The 19467-nt window shown below is 40.6% G+C and overlaps 1 protein-coding gene across 27 annotated transcripts in view; it reads left to right on the top strand.

Moving 5' to 3' along the window:
* Positions 1-19467, top strand: part of PTPN2 (protein tyrosine phosphatase non-receptor type 2) — a 155048-nt gene that overhangs the window by 119974 nt on the left and 15607 nt on the right. For all 27 annotated transcript variants that reach the window (XR_012427360.1, XM_074022978.1, XM_074022979.1 and 24 more), the window contains 3 exons: positions 4167-4376; positions 5441-5593; positions 17226-17407. Coding sequence is in view for 26 of the 27 variants with exons in the window: in XM_074022978.1 (XP_073879079.1) it covers positions 4167-4376; positions 5441-5593; positions 17226-17407 (545 nt within the window). In the remaining variant the exon portion in view is untranslated. The remainder of the gene's footprint in view (positions 1-4166; positions 4377-5440; positions 5594-17225; positions 17408-19467) is intronic.

The following is a 19467-nucleotide window of genomic DNA, read 5'->3' as shown; positions in this document are numbered from 1 at the left end:
GCGTGTGCGGAAGTTCTAGACAGAAAGTTTGGCGGGCGTGTGCGGAAGTTCTAGACAGAAAGTTTGGCGGGCGTGTGCGGAAGTTCTAGACAGAAAGTTTGGCGGGCGTATGCGGAAGTTCTAGACAGAAAGTAGTTTGGCGGGCGTGTGCGGAAGTTCTAGACAGAAAGTTTGGCGGGCGTGTGCGGAAGTTCTAGACAGAAAGTTTGGCGGGCGTGTGCGGAAGTTCTAGACAGAAAGTTTGGCGGGCGTGTGCGGAAGTTCTAGACAGAAAGTTTGGCGGGCGTGTGCGGAAGTTCTAGACAGAAAGTTTGGCGGGCGTGTGCGGAAGTTCTAGACAGAAAGTTTGGCGGGCGTGTGCGGAAGTTCTAGACAGAAAGTTTGGCGGGCGTGTGCGGAAGTTCTAGACAGAAAGTTTGGCGGGCGTGTGCGGAAGTTCTAGACAGAAAGTTTGGCGGGCGTGTGCGGAGCAGCTGCAGACAGGCACAGCCTGTAATTGTGGGTGCAGCCCGGGTGTGTGTAGGGAGTGGGGTGAAGCAGCGAGAAGCTGGGGGGCAGCGGCTGGGCATCAGAGGGGAAGTAGTATGACTTGGTGGGCTGGAGGGTAGCGGCTGGGCATCAGAGGGGAAGCAGTGTGACTTGGTGGGCTGGGGGGCAGCGGCTGGGGATCAGAGGGGAAGCAGTGTGACTTGGTGGGCTGGGGGGCAGCGGCTGGGCATCAGAGGGGAAGCAGTGTGACTTGGTGGGCTGGGGGGCAGCGGCTGGGGATCAGAGGGGAAGCAGTGTGACTTGGTGGGCTGGGGGGCAGCGGCTGGGGATCAGAGGGGAAGCAGTGTGACTTGGTGGGCTGGGGGGCAGCGGCTGGGGATCAGAGGGGAAGCAGTGTGACTTGGTGACCAAGGAGAAGAAAAGGGTGCTTCTGCAGTTTTGAAAATAAGGAGTTTGCCAAAAATTGTAAAGTCTAAATGCAGACCTTGTTTGGAATAAAGATGAGTTTTGTTTTAGCTTTGTATCCTTTGGCAACCCTTTTTTTTCCCCCCCTCATTTTTTTTTTTTTTTCCTGCATGAAAAAGAGGGAAAGGGGTCCATCCAGTCATGCATATGAATGTTTCTATTACCAGAGTAGTAAATATATTAATCTTATGCCTTCATGTGGTCCTTTGTAACTGTGAATTACATGATTTTGGAAAGCTGTGTTTTTTGAATCTTGTTTCTGTAAGGATAAATTAATCAAAGTTAACCTCTCAAAAAGTCCTGGTTCTGTAGGGGGAGAAAAAACAACAACTGATTTTCAAAAATCTATTAGTGGGGAAGACTTTATTATACAAACAGTCATGAGCATTTCTGGGAACTGGCTTCCAGTATCCCAGACAGTGTGACCTGAATTTGAAAAAAATTGAGACCACTAGTCTTGAGCCAAAATCATACAAGCAAAGAGAAAGCAAGCCGTTGCCCAAGATTGTAGGGCGACCATATGTTTGAGCCAGGACGTGATGAAGTAATTACATGCAGGACCCCATAGGAGCTCTGGGCCAGAGACCACAGAGCACTGCAGGCTCCTGCTCAGAGCGGACCACAGAAGGGCCCACACAGACTGAGTCTGGTCCTGCCGATGGCCACAGCAAGTAAGAAACAAAGTGGGTTATTAATGTCACTAGAATCTTAACCTCGTTTACAGGAAAACTTGACTTGGAGTTAACTGTGTCCCCCGCTGTCGAGAACCTGCCTCTAGCCCATTCCTGTCGGTGTTGCCATGTTAACTGCCCACCTGCTGTTCTGTAAAAGGACACGAGAGTTTACCCTTCTTATTTTAGAATGTTTTGCATTCTCTTTTTTAATGCAATAAATTTACCTTTTTTTTTTTTTTTTTAACCTACAGTAAGATTGACTCCTTTTGGTGTACAGTTATGTGACTTTTGACAGTGCATTCAGTCATGTAGCCACTGCCCACAGCAGAAACGTAGATCGGTTCTGTCACCGCTCCCCTGCCCCAGATGTTCTTGTGTTGCTTGTGTACAGTCAGTCGTGTTCTCTGCCCCCAGCCTCTGGCAACCAGTGATCTGGTTTCTGCTTCTGTGTGATTCTGCCTTTTCCAGAATGTCATATAAACGGAATAGTATAGTATATAGCCTTTAGTCTGGCTTTATTCACTTACCATAATTAATTTAAAAAGAAATGTCTTAAAACGTAGAAACCGTGATCATTTTAATTCGTAATGGAGAAATTTTTTATTGCTTTTCGTATATTGAGAACTTGTGGATCACACTGTATTTGAAATTATTAATGCTGGATGTTAAAAGGTCACTAAAAGTATGTACTTTTTAAAAAATTTATTTCACTGTACTTTATTAGTATTATACCTTATATACTGAGTCTGGGATGTAGAAGTCAATTTCTACTGCAAAATAGGGGTTTTTTGTTTGTTTGTTTGTTTTTGAGATGGAGTTTTGCTCTTGTTGCCCAGGCTGGAGTGCAATGGCGCGATCTCGGCTTACCGCAACCACTGCCTCCCAGGTTCAAGCGATTCTCCTGCCTCAACCTCCCAAGTACCTGGGATTACAGACATGCCCCACCACGCCCAGAAAAGTTTGTATTTTTAGTAGAGATGGGGTTTCTCTGTGTTGGTCAGGCTGGTCTCAAACTCCTGACCTCAGGTGATCCACCCACCTCGGCCTCCCAAAGTGCTGGGATTACAGATGTGAGCCACCACGCCTAGCCAAAAATGTATATTTTTAAAGTGAAAGCTAACTTCTAATTTTGGAAATTTTTGTTGGGAGCAGGATATTATAATAATAGTCTTTAGTTATTACACCATTAAACATCAAGGTTTTTTACGTTGTTTCTATGCCTCCTCCCTCAAAAAAAACCTCCTACAATAAAACTGAAAAATTGCGCAAAGATGTATTAGTGGAAGACCACTGCTTAATTTACACCAATGAAGAATATAAAGCAGAGAAGTGCTCCTTGGGGCAAAAGGCAATTGGCAGAAAGCTGAAGAACATTTTCATAATGAGTTAGAAATACAGATCATCAGGAATATCCAGGAAGCGTTAGTGATTGCCAGGCAGGCCTAAGAGACAGGAAACATTTAGCATGTTGGTAAACCATTTTAGCACATCAGCAAAAGCATATAAACAGCTTTAGGACTGGAAATTATTGCCATGGGGAAAGGCAACAATTAGAGGAACAATTCCAATTAAAAATGTAAAGATTGGTTCTTTAGATTAATTCTTGAGTTGCTCCCCTATGCCTGTGTAGCAGAATCTAACAGATAATCATGTTAAACAGGAAATTATATTTTAAAAATAAACTCTCAAATTCATAAAAAGGAAAATGTTAAAGAATGTAAAATTACACTGGTAGAATTTTTTTTTTTTTTTTTTGAAAATGGAGTTTCACTCTTGGTGCCCAAGCTGGTGTGCACTGGCATGATCTCTGCTCACTGCAACTTCCACCTCCTGGGTTCAAGCAGTTCTCCTGCCTCAGCCTCCCAAGTAGCTGGGATTACAGGCACGCGCCACCACGCCTGGCTAATTTTTTGTGTTTTTAGTAGAAATGGGGTTTCACCATGTTGACCAGGCTGGTCTCGAACTCCTGACCTCAGTTGATCTGCCAACCTCGGCCTCCCAAAGTGCTGGGATTACGGGCATGAGCCAATTGCGCCTGGCAGACATTTTTTAAAATAGAAAAAAGTAGTCCATTCATGATGCATGAATTAAAGAAAATATTGGTAACGTGTATGGTAACAGATTAGTAACTGAGAACCCAAAGGCTGCCCCAGGTTGCTTCGAATCCTGGTTCTGCCATGTTCCAGCTGTGTGACCTTGAGCAAACTACTTACCCTTTGTTTCAGTTTTTTCACCAGGAAAATGGGTTTTAATAGGATTGTTGTGTGGATTTAGTTAATAAGGAAAGTGTTTAGAACAGGCTTCCAAAATAGTAAGTGTTGTATGTGTTAGCTATTATTAATACATCCCAAATTTCCACTGAAGAAAATCTTCCCTAATTTGTATATGGGATTGTCAGAAAACAAATGGAAAAATCATAGTATAAACAGCCCATATGGCTGTAAAGGATTACACAAAACACATGATCTTTCTGAAGTAGTTTTTTTAAAAGAAAAAAAAATAGAACTAACTTGTCCTCCCTTGATTTTCACTTTTTAGAGTGGTGAAACCAGAACAATATCTCACTTTCATTATACTACCTGGCCAGATTTTGGAGTCCCTGAATCACCAGCTTCATTTCTCAATTTCTTGTTTAAAGTGAGAGAATCTGGCTCCTTGAACCCTGACCATGGGCCTGCGGTGATCCACTGTAGTGCAGGCATTGGGCGCTCTGGCACCTTCTCTCTGGTAGACACTTGTCTTGTTTTGGTAAGTGCTTCTTGCGATCTCATTTTAATCTCATTGATTTTTTTTTTTAATTGCTTCCACTGGCAAGGAAGAAGCACTGATGTTGTATCATAGAACTGAGGTTTTTCAACTTTTAACTTCTACTTTTGGAAAAACCTAAAAATCTCATTTCCATGTTTGCAACTGCGTCTTATTCATGACTGGTAGAAATGTATCCAAGATGATTTTAGAGATTCCTAAGAAGATGTTTTTCTTCCTGGTAGCTTTATATTACAGAAATAATAGGTCTCTTCCCCTCATTTTTTCAAATATAAATTCATATGTAATACTGACTTCCTCCTCAGACAAATACTTTATCTCATTTTTTTAAATTTAAAAACTAGGGATAATGATAGACATATTTCACAGGGTTGCTGTGAGAATTCAATGAATTAATACATTAAGGGACACTAGAAGAGTCCCTGGTGTTTTCTGAGCATTCCATAAATGTCAGTATTACTGTTACTCGCCTGAGGTTCCTGTCTGTGCCCCTAAGGGCTAATTCTTTCTGCACCAGTCAATCCCAGTCCCAGCCTGTATACAGCCTAAATCTTTTTTTCTCTTTTTAGGACCTTTATTTTTTCCTTACTGGCCTCTTTCCCACCATCTTTAGATGGGTGCTGTGTATCCAGACATCGTGTCTGTAGTGCAGACATGAAGGAGGCGGAAGGGCAGTGAGCAGAAAGGTTGACTCCTGCCATGACTTTAAAAAAAATAGTCCTTATACTAGTCAGAACTGATTATAAATCCTTCCTTTAACCAATGACTGGCCAGAAGGAATGAGATTACTATGATTGGTTTGGAATCAATTGTGAATCAGCTGAAGAATCAAAGTCCTCCATCTACTTGAGTGGTTGAGATGTGGGGAGGGATGAGTAGGCTGGGATAGTTGCTGTGTATGTAACAGTTATAGCTGCAGCGTTAAATTATCATTGTTCTTTCAGAGGAGAAAATGCAGAGCAAAAATCTTAGCAATGATCCTGCATTGATTCTGTTTCCTGGGTTCCAGTAACAAAAGATTTGTCTGATATTTGCCTTTCTTGCAGATGGAAAAAGGAGATGATATTAACATTAAACAAGTGTTACTGAACATGAGAAAATACCGAATGGGTCTTATTCAGACCCCAGATCAACTGAGATTCTCATACATGGCTATAATAGAAGGAGCAAAATGTATAAAGGGAGATTCTAGTATACAGGTAAACTTTATACACATTTAAAATCATATCTATTTGTTAAATACACACAGCATCAAATAACTGCACTCCACTTGAGCCCTTGTCGTCTTTGTTTCAAAAAGTATGTTTGAATTTTTGTGGTAAATCCAATTGGCTGTCTTAAAATTGTAAAATTTTAGCTAGCTTCCTCATATATACTCAGCCTCAGGTTAAATCCTGTCTGTTACTTAAAAGCCCTTGTAGAAACAAGATTTCATTAAAGAAACTGAATTTTTCATTTTGGGGGTGGTTAAGCTTTTAATTATTAAAGTAGCTGGAAACTTCAGATACTTTTGCCCTCATTACACACTAATACTTGGTTTATATAATATTTGACTTTATAACAAGCAACTTGAATATTTATGGCAGATATAATGAAATTCCAGCAAAATGTTACATTCTTCTGGTTGATGGCTTTATTCTCATGAAGCTATTTTTACTGCATATTTGTAGAACCTAAATTCAAAGACTGATCAGAAGTTTGTGTTATGCACTAAGTTAAAATGTAAAATAGAAACAACCACAGACTCCATTTTTTGTATGGTTTAATCACATCGTATTGGACGTAAGCAGATACTGTAAATTGATGCGTAATATAAGATAGACTGACTTTTCATTCTATTTCTCGTATGTGAACATATTTACTAGCACTTTCATTTCTGTGATTACTAGCCAATACAGGAATATAACTTAGACCCTTGGTGTCAGAATAAAGGTTTATTTTAAAAGATTTTTTCCAAATCTTTAAATAGCATTAAAATATTCTTAATGAACATAAACCTTAGGGTACTCAGAGCCAAAATACTCAATGTGTGGAAAACTCAGCCCACAGAACATGTCCTGCTTCAGACACTAGACTTTGGGAACACTGGGTTTCCTGGGATTACTTTGGCAGTGACCAGTGATTTAGGTGAAGTAAAAGTTATTTCAGATGTTTAAGATTAGGAAAATTTCCCTTTCTAATCGCAGTGAGCTTTCACCAACTTAAATCTGGAGTTCAAAAAGAAAATCAAGTAGTTCAGTCAGATTTCCCCATGCCTCACAGCCTGCTTCCTGGCTGTGGTGAGGTGGGTCACTGGGAGGGAAGTGTATGGTCCTTTGGATTGTGTGTTTCCTACCACTGCTTTTTTTTTAAGTTTTGTCTCTTTAGTTTTAGAATACATGCTTTATCTGAGGATGGATCCTTTTTTATCACAGAGATCAGTTTTTCTGGACACTTTTTTGTGGAGTCTTTGACAGTGCAGTTTGTGGCTAGGAAGGATTTTGTTCTGTTAATGTATCTGGTATGGTAGAGTCCTCAGACTCTCAGTTCTACGGCATTTTCTGCCCCGTTCCAGATAGGACATTGGAGACATCTTTGTCCTTCAGGTACTCAGGGTCAGAAAAGCCCGCTGCCCGTTCCGAGGGGTTAATTCTGCAGAAATGGTCTTGGCATTCTGAGAGTCTCTGTCTCTTAATTTGTGCATTTAGACCATTGGCATATGAAGTGATTACTGATAAAGTTGGATTAATACATACATACCACACGTGCTACTGTTTTTTTTTTTCCTTTTTTGAGACCCAGTTTCGCTCTTTTTGCCCAGACTGGAGTGCAATGGCGTAGTCTCGGCTCACTGCAGCCTCCGCCTCCCAGGTTCAAGTAATTCCCCCTACTCAGCCTCCCGAGTAGCTGGGATTACAGGTGCCTGTCACCACTCCTGGACTAATTCTGCATTTTTAGTAGAGATGGGGTTTCACTGTGTTGGCCAGGCTGGTCTCCAACTCCTGACCTCAGGTGATCTGCCTGCCTTAGCTTCCCAAAGTGCTGAGATTACAGGCGTGAGCCAACGCACCCAGCCCACCAAAGTGATTGTATCTTAAGTCCGTAAATATATATAATTATAATCTTAAAGTATGTATTCATTTACAGAAAACTTTCAATGACCTTGACATTCCTGTAGATATATAGGCTATTTGTAATTGCCTTTCAGCACAAGGTCAGGCATAAATACTTAAGCTGGTTGCTGGTATTACCACATATTGATTAGCAAATTCCCAGTATTGATGACAGTAAACCTCCCAGAGTAAATATCTAGTTTGGCAATTCAGAACTAATGTTGTAAGATCTACAAAAAATTAGCTGGGCGTGGTGGCACATGCCTGTAATCCCAGTTACTTGGGAGGCTGAGGTAGAAGAATTGCTTGAGCCCGGGAGATGACGAGTGAGGGCTCAGGAAATGTAGTATCTTCTAGAGGCTGAGGTTGTAGTGAGCTGAGATTGTGCCACTATACTCTAGCCTGAGTGAAAGACGAGACTTGGTCTCATGGAGAAACCCTGTTTCTACTGAAAATACAAAATTAGCCAGGTGTGGTGGTGCCTGTAATCCCAGCTACTGATCTACTACAGGCACGCGCCACCACCCCCGGCTAATTTTTGTATTTTTGGTAGAGAAGGGGTTTCACTATGTTACCCAGACTGGTCTCAAACTCCTGATCTCAAGTGATCTGCCCACCTCGGCCTCCCAAAGTGCTGGGATTACAGGCATGAGCCAGTGTGCCAGGCGTGCTTTTTTCTTTTTAATACCTCTGGTACATGATGACAATGAGACAAATTAGAAACTAGTTTATCCATTCTATGAATGGATTTCCCAGAGATTTTTTAAAGATCTAAATACAAGCATTGCTTTTAACAGTACCATATTGCACAAGAGTAACTCCAGGGAATGAATGTTCCATAAGTTCCAAAAAACTGTAAGTTGCAATATTACATCTCTGTTTAAAATCATTAAACTCCTCGGGCAATAAGTAGAGTATTCCTTATTATTTTTTTGTTGTTGTTGAGTCGGAGTCTTGCTCTGTCGCCCAGGCTGGAGTGCAGTGGTGCGATCTCGGCTCACTGCAAGCTCCTCCTCCTGGGTTCACGCCATTCTCCTGCCTCAGCCTCCCGAGTAGCTGGGACTACAGGCGCCCATCACCACGCCCGGCTAATTTTTTTTTTTTTGTATTTTTAGTAGAGATGGGGTTTCACCGTGTTAGCCAGGATGGTCTCGATCTCCTGACCTCGTGATCTGCCCACCTCGGCCTCCCAAAGTGCTGGGATTACAGGCGTGAGCCACCGCGCCTGGCCAAGTATTCCTTATTAATTAGATCCAAGACTCCTTGCTTCCTGGATAAGATCTTCAAAGAAGGCCATCCCTGTCCCTACTGAGTCATTTGGGCCAGTGTAGTCATAGTTAATCAAAACCATTGGCTCCTACTGCTTCTACCTGTACCACCTGCCCCTGGCAGATACGTGGATGGTGGTCATGTCCTCATCCTTTCAAGGACTCGAGAGACTAGTCGCAGTGTGTAGGTTATATATGCCTTTTTCTTCTCTGGCATGTAAGTTGTCACTGCTTTCATCTGCAGGGGCCCAGATGCACTCTTCTTCCTCTACCTTTGTCCCTAGGAATGGTGACAAGTGAGGAAACGTAGTATTTTCTAGACATGATGCTGGGCTCTTCACATGCCATCTCATTAATTACAACTGTCTCCCAGGGTAGATGATGACATCCTCTTTCATAGAAGAAACGGAAATTTCTCTTCATTTTGGTCCGAATCCTGGTTTGGGTTGCCATATACTCCTGAAGTCCATGCTAGAGGCATGCTGGAGGGTGTTTCCCTAGCCCAGTGGTGGGCTAGCCAGCTGCCTGGGGCTGCTAGTGTACCTGATATCACAACCCTGATAGTTAAAGTCCTTTAGCGTCATAAGGACCTACTTGGAAATCTCACTGTTGTTTCCACCCTAGACTGAACAGTGGCAAGGAGCAAGAAGGTTCCAGATCACATTCAAGCACCACTGTGGTCAGTACTCCAGTGTTACATACCTGTGGATTAGAAATGGATTAAGATTCAAGCAAAATCTACCTTGGCTGAAATCTTTTTTAAAAAATTTGTGGTTTTTAGCCGGGCGCGGTGGCTCACGCCTGTAATCCCAGCACTTTGGGAGGCCGAGGCGGGCGGATCACAAGGTCAGGAGATCGAGACCACGGTGAAACCCCGTTTCTACTAAAAATACAAAAAAAAAATTAGCCGGGCGCGGTGGCGGGCGCCTGTAGTCCCAGCTACTCAGGAGGCTGAGGCAGGAGAATGGCGTGAACCCGGGAGGCGGAGCTTGCAGTGAGCCGAGATGGCGCCACTGCACTCCAGCCTGGGCGACAGAGCGAGACTCTGTCTCAAAAAAAAAAAAAAAAAAATTTGTGGTTTTTGTGCAGTGCCACTGTATTTTTTTTATTTTTTTGTTTTTTTGTTTTGTTTGTTTTATTGAGACGGAGTCTTGCTCTCTCGCCCAGGCTGGAGTGCAGTGGTATGATCTCGGCTCACTGCAACCTCCACCTCCCGGGTTCAAGTGATTCTCCTACCTCAGCCTCCCAAGTAACTGGGACTACAGGTGCCCGCCACCACACCCAGCTAATCTTTTGTATTTTTAGTAGACATGGGGTTTCACCATGTTAGCTAGGATGGTCTCGATCTCCTGACCTCTTGATCCACCTGCCTTGGCCTCCCAAAGTGTTGGGATTACAGGCGTGAGCCACCACGTGCCCCGGCCTTTGTTTTTGATTGACACTTAGTAATTGTACCTATTTATGGGGTTCAGTGAGATATTTTGATACATTTATACATTATGTAATGATCAAATTAGACTATTTAGCACATCTGTCACCTCATACATTTATCTTTGTGGTGAAAACATTCAAAATCCTCTCTTCCAGCTATTTTGAAATGTATATTTCATTATATATTATTATATGCTAATATATTTCATAGTACTTGAAATATATATGTATATGTAAGTATTTCAAAATAGCTAGAAGAGAGGATTTTATGTATATATAAAATGTGTATGTATATACATTTTTTTTGAGATAGGGTCTCATTCTCTTGTTCAGGCTGGTGTGCAGCGGCACGATCATGGCTCAGTCATTGAAGCCTCAACCACCTGGGCTCGTGGTATCCTCCTGCCCTAGTCTCTTAAGTAGTTGGGACTGCAGGCGCATGCCACCACATGTGGCTCATTTTTAAATATTTGTAGAGACTGGATCTCACCATGTTGCCCAGGTTGGTCTCAAACTCCTGGGCTCAAGTGATCTCCCGCCCCAGCCTCCCAAACTGCTAGAATTGCAGACATAAGCCACCACACCCTGTCTGAAATATTAAATATTATTAACCATAGTCATTCAACTGTGCAGTAAAACACCACAACTCATTCCCCTATTGAACTGTTGTTCAATTTCTCCCCATGCCCACTCTTCCCTACTCTCCAAAGCCTCCAGTAGGTACTGTTCTACTCTCTGCTTCTATGAGGTTAACTTTTTTAGATTCCACATATGAGAACGTGCAGTATTTGTCTTTCTGTACTTGACCTAATGTCCTCCAGTTTCATCCATTTTGCCACAAAAGACAGGATTTCTTTTTTTTTTTATGGCCAAACAGTATTACTATATATGTGTGTGTGTGTGTGTTTATATGTATATATTACGTATATATGTATATATAACATACGCATATATATGTGTATAACATGTATATGTATATATGTTATATATACACATATACGTATATACGTGTGTGTGTGTGTATATACATTCCACATTTTCCTTCTCCCTCCATTCATTGATGGACATTTAGGTTGATTCCGTATCTTGACTATTGTGAATAGTGCTACAATAAGCACAAGAGTGCCAATATGCCTTTGAAATCCTAATTTCATTTCCTTTGGATAAATACCCAGTAGTGGGATTGCTGGATCATATGATAGTTCTATTTTTAATCTTTTAAGGAATTTTTATACTGTTTTCCAAAATGGCTGTACTAATTTACATTCCACCAGCCGTGTACAGGAGTTCCCCTTTCTCCACATTCATGCCAGCATTCATTTTTTGTCTTTTTGATAATAGTCATTCTGATTGGGGTGTGGTAATATCTCAGTGTGGTATTGATTTGCATTATTCTGATGATTAGTGATATTGACCATTTTCTCATGTAGCTATTGGCTCTTTGTATGTCTTTTAAGAAATGGCTATTCAGGTCTTTTACCTATTTTTAATTGGATTATTTGTGTTTTCTGCTCTGCTATTGAATTTTGTTTGAGTTTCTTATATATTCTGGATATTCATCCCTGTCAGATGTGTAGTTTGCAGATATTTTCTTCCATTCTGTAGATTGTCTCTTCAGTCTGTTGATTGCTGCCTTTGCTGTACAGAAACTTTTTAGTTTGATGCAATCCCATTTGTCTGTTTTTGCTTTTGGGGTCTTATACAAAAGACCCTTCCCTTGCCCAGACCAATGTCCTGAAATGTTTCCCCTATCTTTTCTTCTAGTATTTATATTTGGTGTCTTATATTAAGTCTTTAGCCCATTTTGAGTTGATTTTTTTAATATGGTGAGAGATAGGGGTCTAGTTTCATTCCTGGACATGTAGATATCCAGTGTTCACAACGCCATTTATCAAAGAGGCTGTCCTTCACCAGTGTGTATTCTTGGCGTCTTTGTCAAAAATAAATTGGCTGTAAATACGTGGATTTATTTCCATGCTCTCCTGTTTTATTGGTCTTTACATCCATTTTTATGGTAGTAGCATGCTATTTTGGTTACTGTAGCTTTGTAGTATATTTTGAGGTCAGAGAGTGTGATGCCCCCAGCTTTGTTCTTTTTGCTAAAAATTGCTTTGGCTTTTGGCATCTTTTATGATTCCATACAAATTTTAGGATTATTTATTCTGTTTCTAAGAAGAATGTCATTGGTGTTTTCACTGGATTGCATTGAATCTGTAGATCACTTTGTAGCATGGACATTTTAACAGTATTAATTTTAATCCATGAACATAGGCTATCTTTCCATTTATGTCCTCTTCAACTTTTTCCATTAATGTTTTATAATTTTCATTATAGAGATCTTTCACCTCCTTGTTTAAATTTATTCCCAGGTAATTTTTTTGAAAATGTAATTGCTTTCTTGATTTCTTTTTTTCAGGTAGTTTGCTAGTGATGTATAAAATTCTACTGATTTTTATTTGTTGATTTTGTATCCTGCAACTTTACTGAATTTGTTTATTATAACAGTTTTTTGGTAGAGTCTATAGGGTTTTCTATATATAAGTTTATGTCTTCTGCAAACAGAGACAATTCGACTTCCTCCTTTCCAGTTTGAATGCCCTTTCTCTTTCTTTTGGTTAATTGCTCTGGCTAGGGCTTACAGAATTATGCTGAATAAAAGTGTTGAAAGTAGGCATTCTAGCCTGGTGCCACACCTGGAGTCCCAGCAGTTTGGGAGGCTGAGATGGGCAGATCACGAGGTCAAGAGATTGAGACCACCCTGGCCAACATGGTAAAACTCTGTCTCTACTAAAAATACAAAAATTAGCCAGGTATGGTGACACGCGCCTGTAGTCCCAGCTACTCAGGAGGCTGAACCAGGAGAATTGCTTGAACCCTAGAGGCGGAGGTTGTAGATCACACCACTGCACTCCAGCCTGGTGACAGAGCAAAACTCCATCTCAAAAAAAAAAAAAAAAAGAAATTGGGCATCTCTGTCTTGTTCCAGATCTTAAGAGGAAAAGCTTTCAACTTTTTCATGTTCAGTATGATACTAACTATGGGTTTGTCATACGTGGCTTTGTGTTGAGGCACAGTTTCCTCCATACCTAATTTGTTGAGAGTTTTTATCATGAAGGTATGTTGAATTTTTTTTTTTTTTTGAGGCAGAGTGTTGCTCCGTTGCCCAGGCTGGAGTGCAGTGGCGCAGTCTCGGCTCACTGCTGCCTTCGCCTCTTGGGTTCAAGCGATTCTTGTGCCTCAGCCACCCAAGTGGCTGGAATTACAGGCCTGTACCACCACATCCAGCTGTTTTTTGTATTTTTAGTAGAGATGGGGTTTCACCATGTTGGCCAGACTGGTCCCAAACGCCTGACCTCGAGTGATTCACCTGCCTCAGCCTCCCAAAGTGCTGGGATTACAGGTATGAACCACTGTGCCCAGCTGGTATGTTGAATTTTATCAAATGGTTTTTCTGCATCTATTGAAATGATCATATGGTTCTTGTCCTTGATTCTGTTGATTTGATAGATCATGTTTATTGATTTGCATATGTTGAACCATCCTTTCATCCCTTGGATGAATCCCACTTGATCATGGTAAATGATGTTTTTAATATATTGTTGAATTCAGTTTCCTATTATTTCATTCAGGATTTTTGCGTCCATGTTCATCAAGGATATTGGCCTGTAGTTTTCTTTTTTGTTGTATCCTTGTCTGGTTTTGGTATCAGGGTAATGCTGGCCTTATAGAATGATTCTGTAAGATTTCTCTCTTCAATTTTTTGAACAGTGTGAAAAGAATTAGTATTATTTAAATGTTTGGTAGAATTCAGCCATGAAGCCATCAAGTCCTGGCTTTTCTTTGATGGGAGACTTTTTATTACTGATTCAATCTCACTCTTTATTGGTCAGTTCAGGCTTTCTGTGTCTTCATGGTTCAGTTTGGATAGCTTGTGTGTCTAGGAATTTAGCCATTTCCTCTAGGCTTTCCAATTTGTTGGCATACAGTTGTTTATAATAGTCTCTTACAATACTTTGTTTATGGTATTAGTTGTAATGTCTCCTGTTTCATCTCTGATTTGAGTCTTTTTTTTTTTTTAGTCTACTATAGGTTTGCTGATTTTGTTTACCTTTATAAAAAACAATCTTTGGTTTTGTTGATCTTTTGTATCTTTTTTAGTCACTTTATTTCCATTCTTCTGGTCTTTATTATTTTCTTTGTTCTGCTAATTTTGGGTTTAGTTTATTATTTTCTAGTTCCTTTACATCAGGTTGTTTATTTGAGATCTTTCTACTTTTTTTTTTTTAATTGAGGCGGAGTTTCACTCTGACCCCCAGACTGGAGTGCATTGGCACGATCTTGACTCACTGCAACCTCCGCCTCCCGGGTTCAAGTGATTTTTATGCCTCAGCCTCCCAAATACCTGGGACTACAGGTGCCCACCACCATGCCCGGCTAATTTGTGGTAGAGACGGGGTTTCACTGTGTTGGCCTCACCTCCTCACCTCAGGTGATCCTCCTGCCTCCACCTCCGAAAGTTCTTGGGCGTGAGCCACCCGCCTGGCCTGAATGTGATTTTTTTCTTTTTTTAATTTGTTGAGACTTGTTTCGTGGCCTAATATATGGCCCATCATGGAGAATGTTCCATGTGCTGATGAGAAAAATGTGTATTCTGTGGCTGTTGGAGGGAATGTTCTGTAAATGTGTGTTAGGTCCATTTGGCCTAGAGTGCAGTTTAAATCCTGTGTTTCTTTGTTGATTTTCTGTGTGGATGATCTGTCCATTGCTGGAAGTGGGATGTAGCGTTCTCTGCTGTTACTGTATTGCAGTCTGTGTCTCCCTTTAGGTCTGATAATATCTGCTTTATATTGTGTGCACCAGTGTTGGGTGCATAGATACCTGAAATCATTACATCCTCCTGCTGAATTGACCCCTTTGACCTTTGTTTCTTTTTACAGTTTTTGGCCTGAAGTCTACTTTATCAAAATGTAGCTACTCCTCTTCTCTCTTTGGTTTTAATTTGCATGGAATATCATTTCTCATGCCTTCACTTTCAGGCTTAGTGTGTCCTTACAGGTGAAGTGAGTGTCTTGTAGGTAACATAGAGTTGGATTTTGTTTTTTGTTTTTTCATCCATTCAGCCACTATGTCTTTTCATTGAAGTATTTAATCTATTTACATTAAAGGGTATTATTGATAGATAAGGACTTACACCTGCCATTTTGTTAATTATTTTCTGTTTGCTTTGCCTATTCTTTATTCCTTTCTTTCTCTCTTATTGTTTACCTTTGTGGTTTGGTGATTTTCTATAGTGAGAAGCTTTGATTTATTTCTCTTATTTGTGTGTCTGCTGTAGTTACTTTTTTTCTTCGTGGTTACTATGAGGCTTACATTAAACATCTTATAGTTACAATAGAGTGTTTTAAGCTGATAACAACTTAACGTTTGTCTCATAAAATATTTTTGACTTTTACCCTCCCCTCAAACTTATACTTTTGTTGCTTAATTTACATCTTTTTATATTGTGTGATCCTTAACAACTTGTAGCTGTAGTTACCATTAACCATTTTTTACTTTTAACCTTCATAATGAGGATTTGAAAGATTATATTCCACGGTTATAGCAATGGAGTTTTCTGAATTTGGTAATTAATTTACCTCTGTCGGTGAGATTAGATGATCATATGTTTTCATGATAGTAATTATACTTTTGCTTCCAGTCGAAGCAACTCCCTTAAGCATTTCTTGTAAGGCTAGTCTATTGGTAGTAAATTCTTGCAGCTTTTGCTTCAAGAAATGGGAAAGACTCCATTTTTCTTTCATTTCTGAAAGATAACTTTGCTAGTAGTTGTTATCTTTCAGCACTTTGAATGTATTATCCCATTCTCTATAAGCCGTTCTTTCTTGGCATGAACAGGTTTTCTGAGAAATCTGTTGATAGGAACCTGCCGGATTCCCTTACACGTGACTTGATCCTTTTCTCTTGCTGCTTTTAGAACTCTCTCTGTCTAACTTCTGATGGTTTCATTATAATGTACCTTGGAGAGAGGACCCCTTTGCCTTGAATGGATTTAGCATGCTGTGAGTTTCATGGATCTGGATACCAATATTAAAATTATGTAACTATGACTAATAGTTGAGTGTGGTCCTAGTATAGTTTGCCCTCAAATAGGTAAAAGTCTACGAGATTTTATTATTATATTCAACTATATACTGATGTACATAAATATTAAATGCTTTATTTTTTTTTTTTTTTTTTTTTTTGAGGCGGAGTCTCGCTCTGTCGCCCCGGCTGGAGTGCAGTGGCCGGATCTCAGCTCACTGCAAGCTCCGCCTCCCGGGTTCCCGCCATTCTCCGGCCTCAGCCTCCCGAGTAGCTGGGACTACAGGCGCCGCCACCACGCCCGGCTAATTTTTTTTGTATTTTTAGTGGAGACGGGGTTTCACTGTGTTAGCCAGGATGGTCTCGATCTCCTGACCTCGTGATCCGCCCGTCTCGGCCTCCCAAAGTGCTGGGATTACAGGCTTGAGCCACCGCGCCCGGCCAATGCTTTATTGTTATAAAATTTTTTTTTTTTTTTTTTTTTTTTTGAGACGGAGTCTTGCTCTGTCGCCCAGGCTGGAGTACAGTGGCCGGATCTCAGCTCACTGCAAGCTCCGCCTCCCGGGTTCACGCCATTCTCCTGCCTCAGCCTCCCGAGCAGCTGGGACTACAGGCGCCCGCCACCTCGCCCGGCTAGTTTTTTGTAGTTTTTATTAGAGACGGGGTTTCACCGTGTTAGCCAGGATGGTCTCCATTTCCTGACCTCGTGATCCGCCCGTCTTGGCCTCCCAAAGTGCTGGGATTACAGGCTTGAGCCACCGCGCCCGGCCTGTTATAAAATTTTGAAATTAAAATAAGCATAGTTACAAGCTACAGTATGGCAAAATGCCTTTTTCTTTTTCACTCATCTTTTAGCATCATTGGGTTTTCTTAACTTGAATATATGATTTTAATTCATACATTTTTTTTATTTAAGGAAAATAAATTTTTAGTGTTTTTTATTTCTCTTCCCTACGTAGAAACGATGGAAAGAACTTTCTAAGGAAGACTTATCTCCTGCCTTTGATCATTCACCAAACAAAATAATGACTGAAAAATACAATGGGAACAGAATAGGTCTAGAAGAAGAAAAACTGACAGGTGACCGATGTACAGGACTTCCCTCTAAAATGCAAGACACAATGGAGGAGAACAGTGAGAGGTAAGCTTTCTATAACTACATGCTGAAAGATGAGGCTTTTTGATTTTAGAAATAAATTTTATGGGATCAGGTGCCACAGGATTTCAGGTATGTAATTTTTATATTAGGAAAATACAATCACGCCTGTAATCCCAACACTTTGGGAGGCTGAGGCGGGAAGATCACTTGAGTCTAGGAGTTTGAGACCACCTGGGCAACATAGTGAGACCTTATCTCTACAGAAAATAAACAAAATTAGCCAGGTGTGGTGATGCGAGCCTGTGGTCCCAGCCACTCTGGAGACTGAAGTGGGAGGATTGGTTGAGCCGGGGAGGTTGAGGCTGCAGTGAGCTGAGATAACCACCACTGCACTCCCACCTGGGTGACAAAGCAAGACCATGTCTTATAAATAATAATAAATAATTATGTGGATATGATATATGATATGAAATAATATAGGCCCTTTTTTTATTGAATTAATATAACCTTTTTTTTTTCCTCTGTCACCCAGGCTGGAGTGCAGTGGCACAACCTCAGCTCACTGCTCCACCTCCTGGGTTCAAGCGATTCTCCTGCCTCAGCCTCTTGTGTAGCTGGGATTACAGGCGCCCCCACCACGCCCAGCTAATTTTTGTATTTTTAGTAGAGAGACGGTTTCGCCATGTTAACAAGGCTGGTCTTGAACTCCTGACCTCAGGTGATCCAACCGCCTCAGCCTCCCAAGGTGCTGGGATTACAGGCGTGAGCCACTGTGCCCGGCCAAAGAGCCACTGTGCCTGGCCAAATTAATACAACCTTTGTTTCTTACCTGAGGGTATTTGATGACAAAGATGTTCTCAAGGAGCTTTCAGCCAATACTTATAAATAGAAACCAATTCAAAAATCCTTTAAAACAATCATGATTGAGTGTAAAAGTTAATATAATTAGGTGCTAAAATATATGGTATGGTACAGAAAGTAATACGAATATCTGCCATTTGTACTATAGTTATAACGTAACTGATAATATGCCTTTAATAAAACATTTAAACATGTAAGCTTAATTCCATTACTGGAGGAAGAAAAAGGCGTTTTTAAAAAAATCCGTATGATTGTGGCATCTATTCAGAATTTTAAATTACAACTACATTTCTAAGACTGTCTGTCACAGATTAGGAAGCTGGTAACCTGGTATAAGTCACATAGCAAAGTGAATGAGCTTTTTATTTGCTCTCTCCTGCATGTCTGAATACCTTTTCTTCTTCACTTTTTGCCAAACATACTTCTTATTGTGGGGATTTTATCTTGTGGTTGTATTTGTTAGATTGGAATGAAAATAGTCAAGGTCTGCCATACATTATAGCTTCACTGCTCTATTTTCCTAATATAAAAATTAAACGTGAAATTTTATCAGTGCTAATAACATATTCCAATACATAATACATGTATTATTATAGATTACAGTGGAAGAGTTTATTATGGTTTAGCAATGTTATTCCTAATTTTTGACTTCAGTAGTTTTAGACTGCACAAGAAAGCATGATGTTTTTTGGTTCCTTTTTCATCTTAAATAGAATACCTTTAAATCAGGAAGTAATAGTTTTAAATTACCTTAACTTTTTCAGTAATACGGCTTTCAGATTCCTAGTGTTATTGCTTTTTTCCCCCTTTTATCTAGTACTGTCTGCAGAATTAAATGAAAAACAGGCTTGATGACTGAAATAGCGTTCTTAGTATTTCAGAAGTGTTGAGTTTTAATCTACAAAGATTCAGACCAGCCATGTTAATCCCAGTGAGTTAAATCACTCATCCAAGGCTGCGAATACAGAGGAGACTAGAAAAACCACTCCGGAGTTACAGAGTGATTGCCAAAGGCTGTTTTATGGGATCTGTGTGTGTATGTGCCTGTACATGTTTTCACATGTGGTGGCGGTGTTTTCTTCTTTCCCTTTTTTCCTTTCGTGTCTGATAAATGAGACTGGTGCATGTTTGAAAGCAGAGAGAGAGTCCCAACAGAAAAGTAAGTGGAGAAGGCTGATTGCTAAAACAAGGTTACAGAAATAAAAAAGAGGAGGCCGGGCATGGTGGCTCACGCCTGTAAT

The sequence above is a fragment of the Macaca fascicularis genome, chromosome 18 (genome assembly GCF_037993035.2).
Source record: "Macaca fascicularis isolate 582-1 chromosome 18, T2T-MFA8v1.1".
NCBI classification, from domain to species: Eukaryota; Metazoa; Chordata; class Mammalia; order Primates; family Cercopithecidae; genus Macaca; species Macaca fascicularis.
This window is presented reverse-complemented; position numbering and strand designations above follow the sequence as displayed.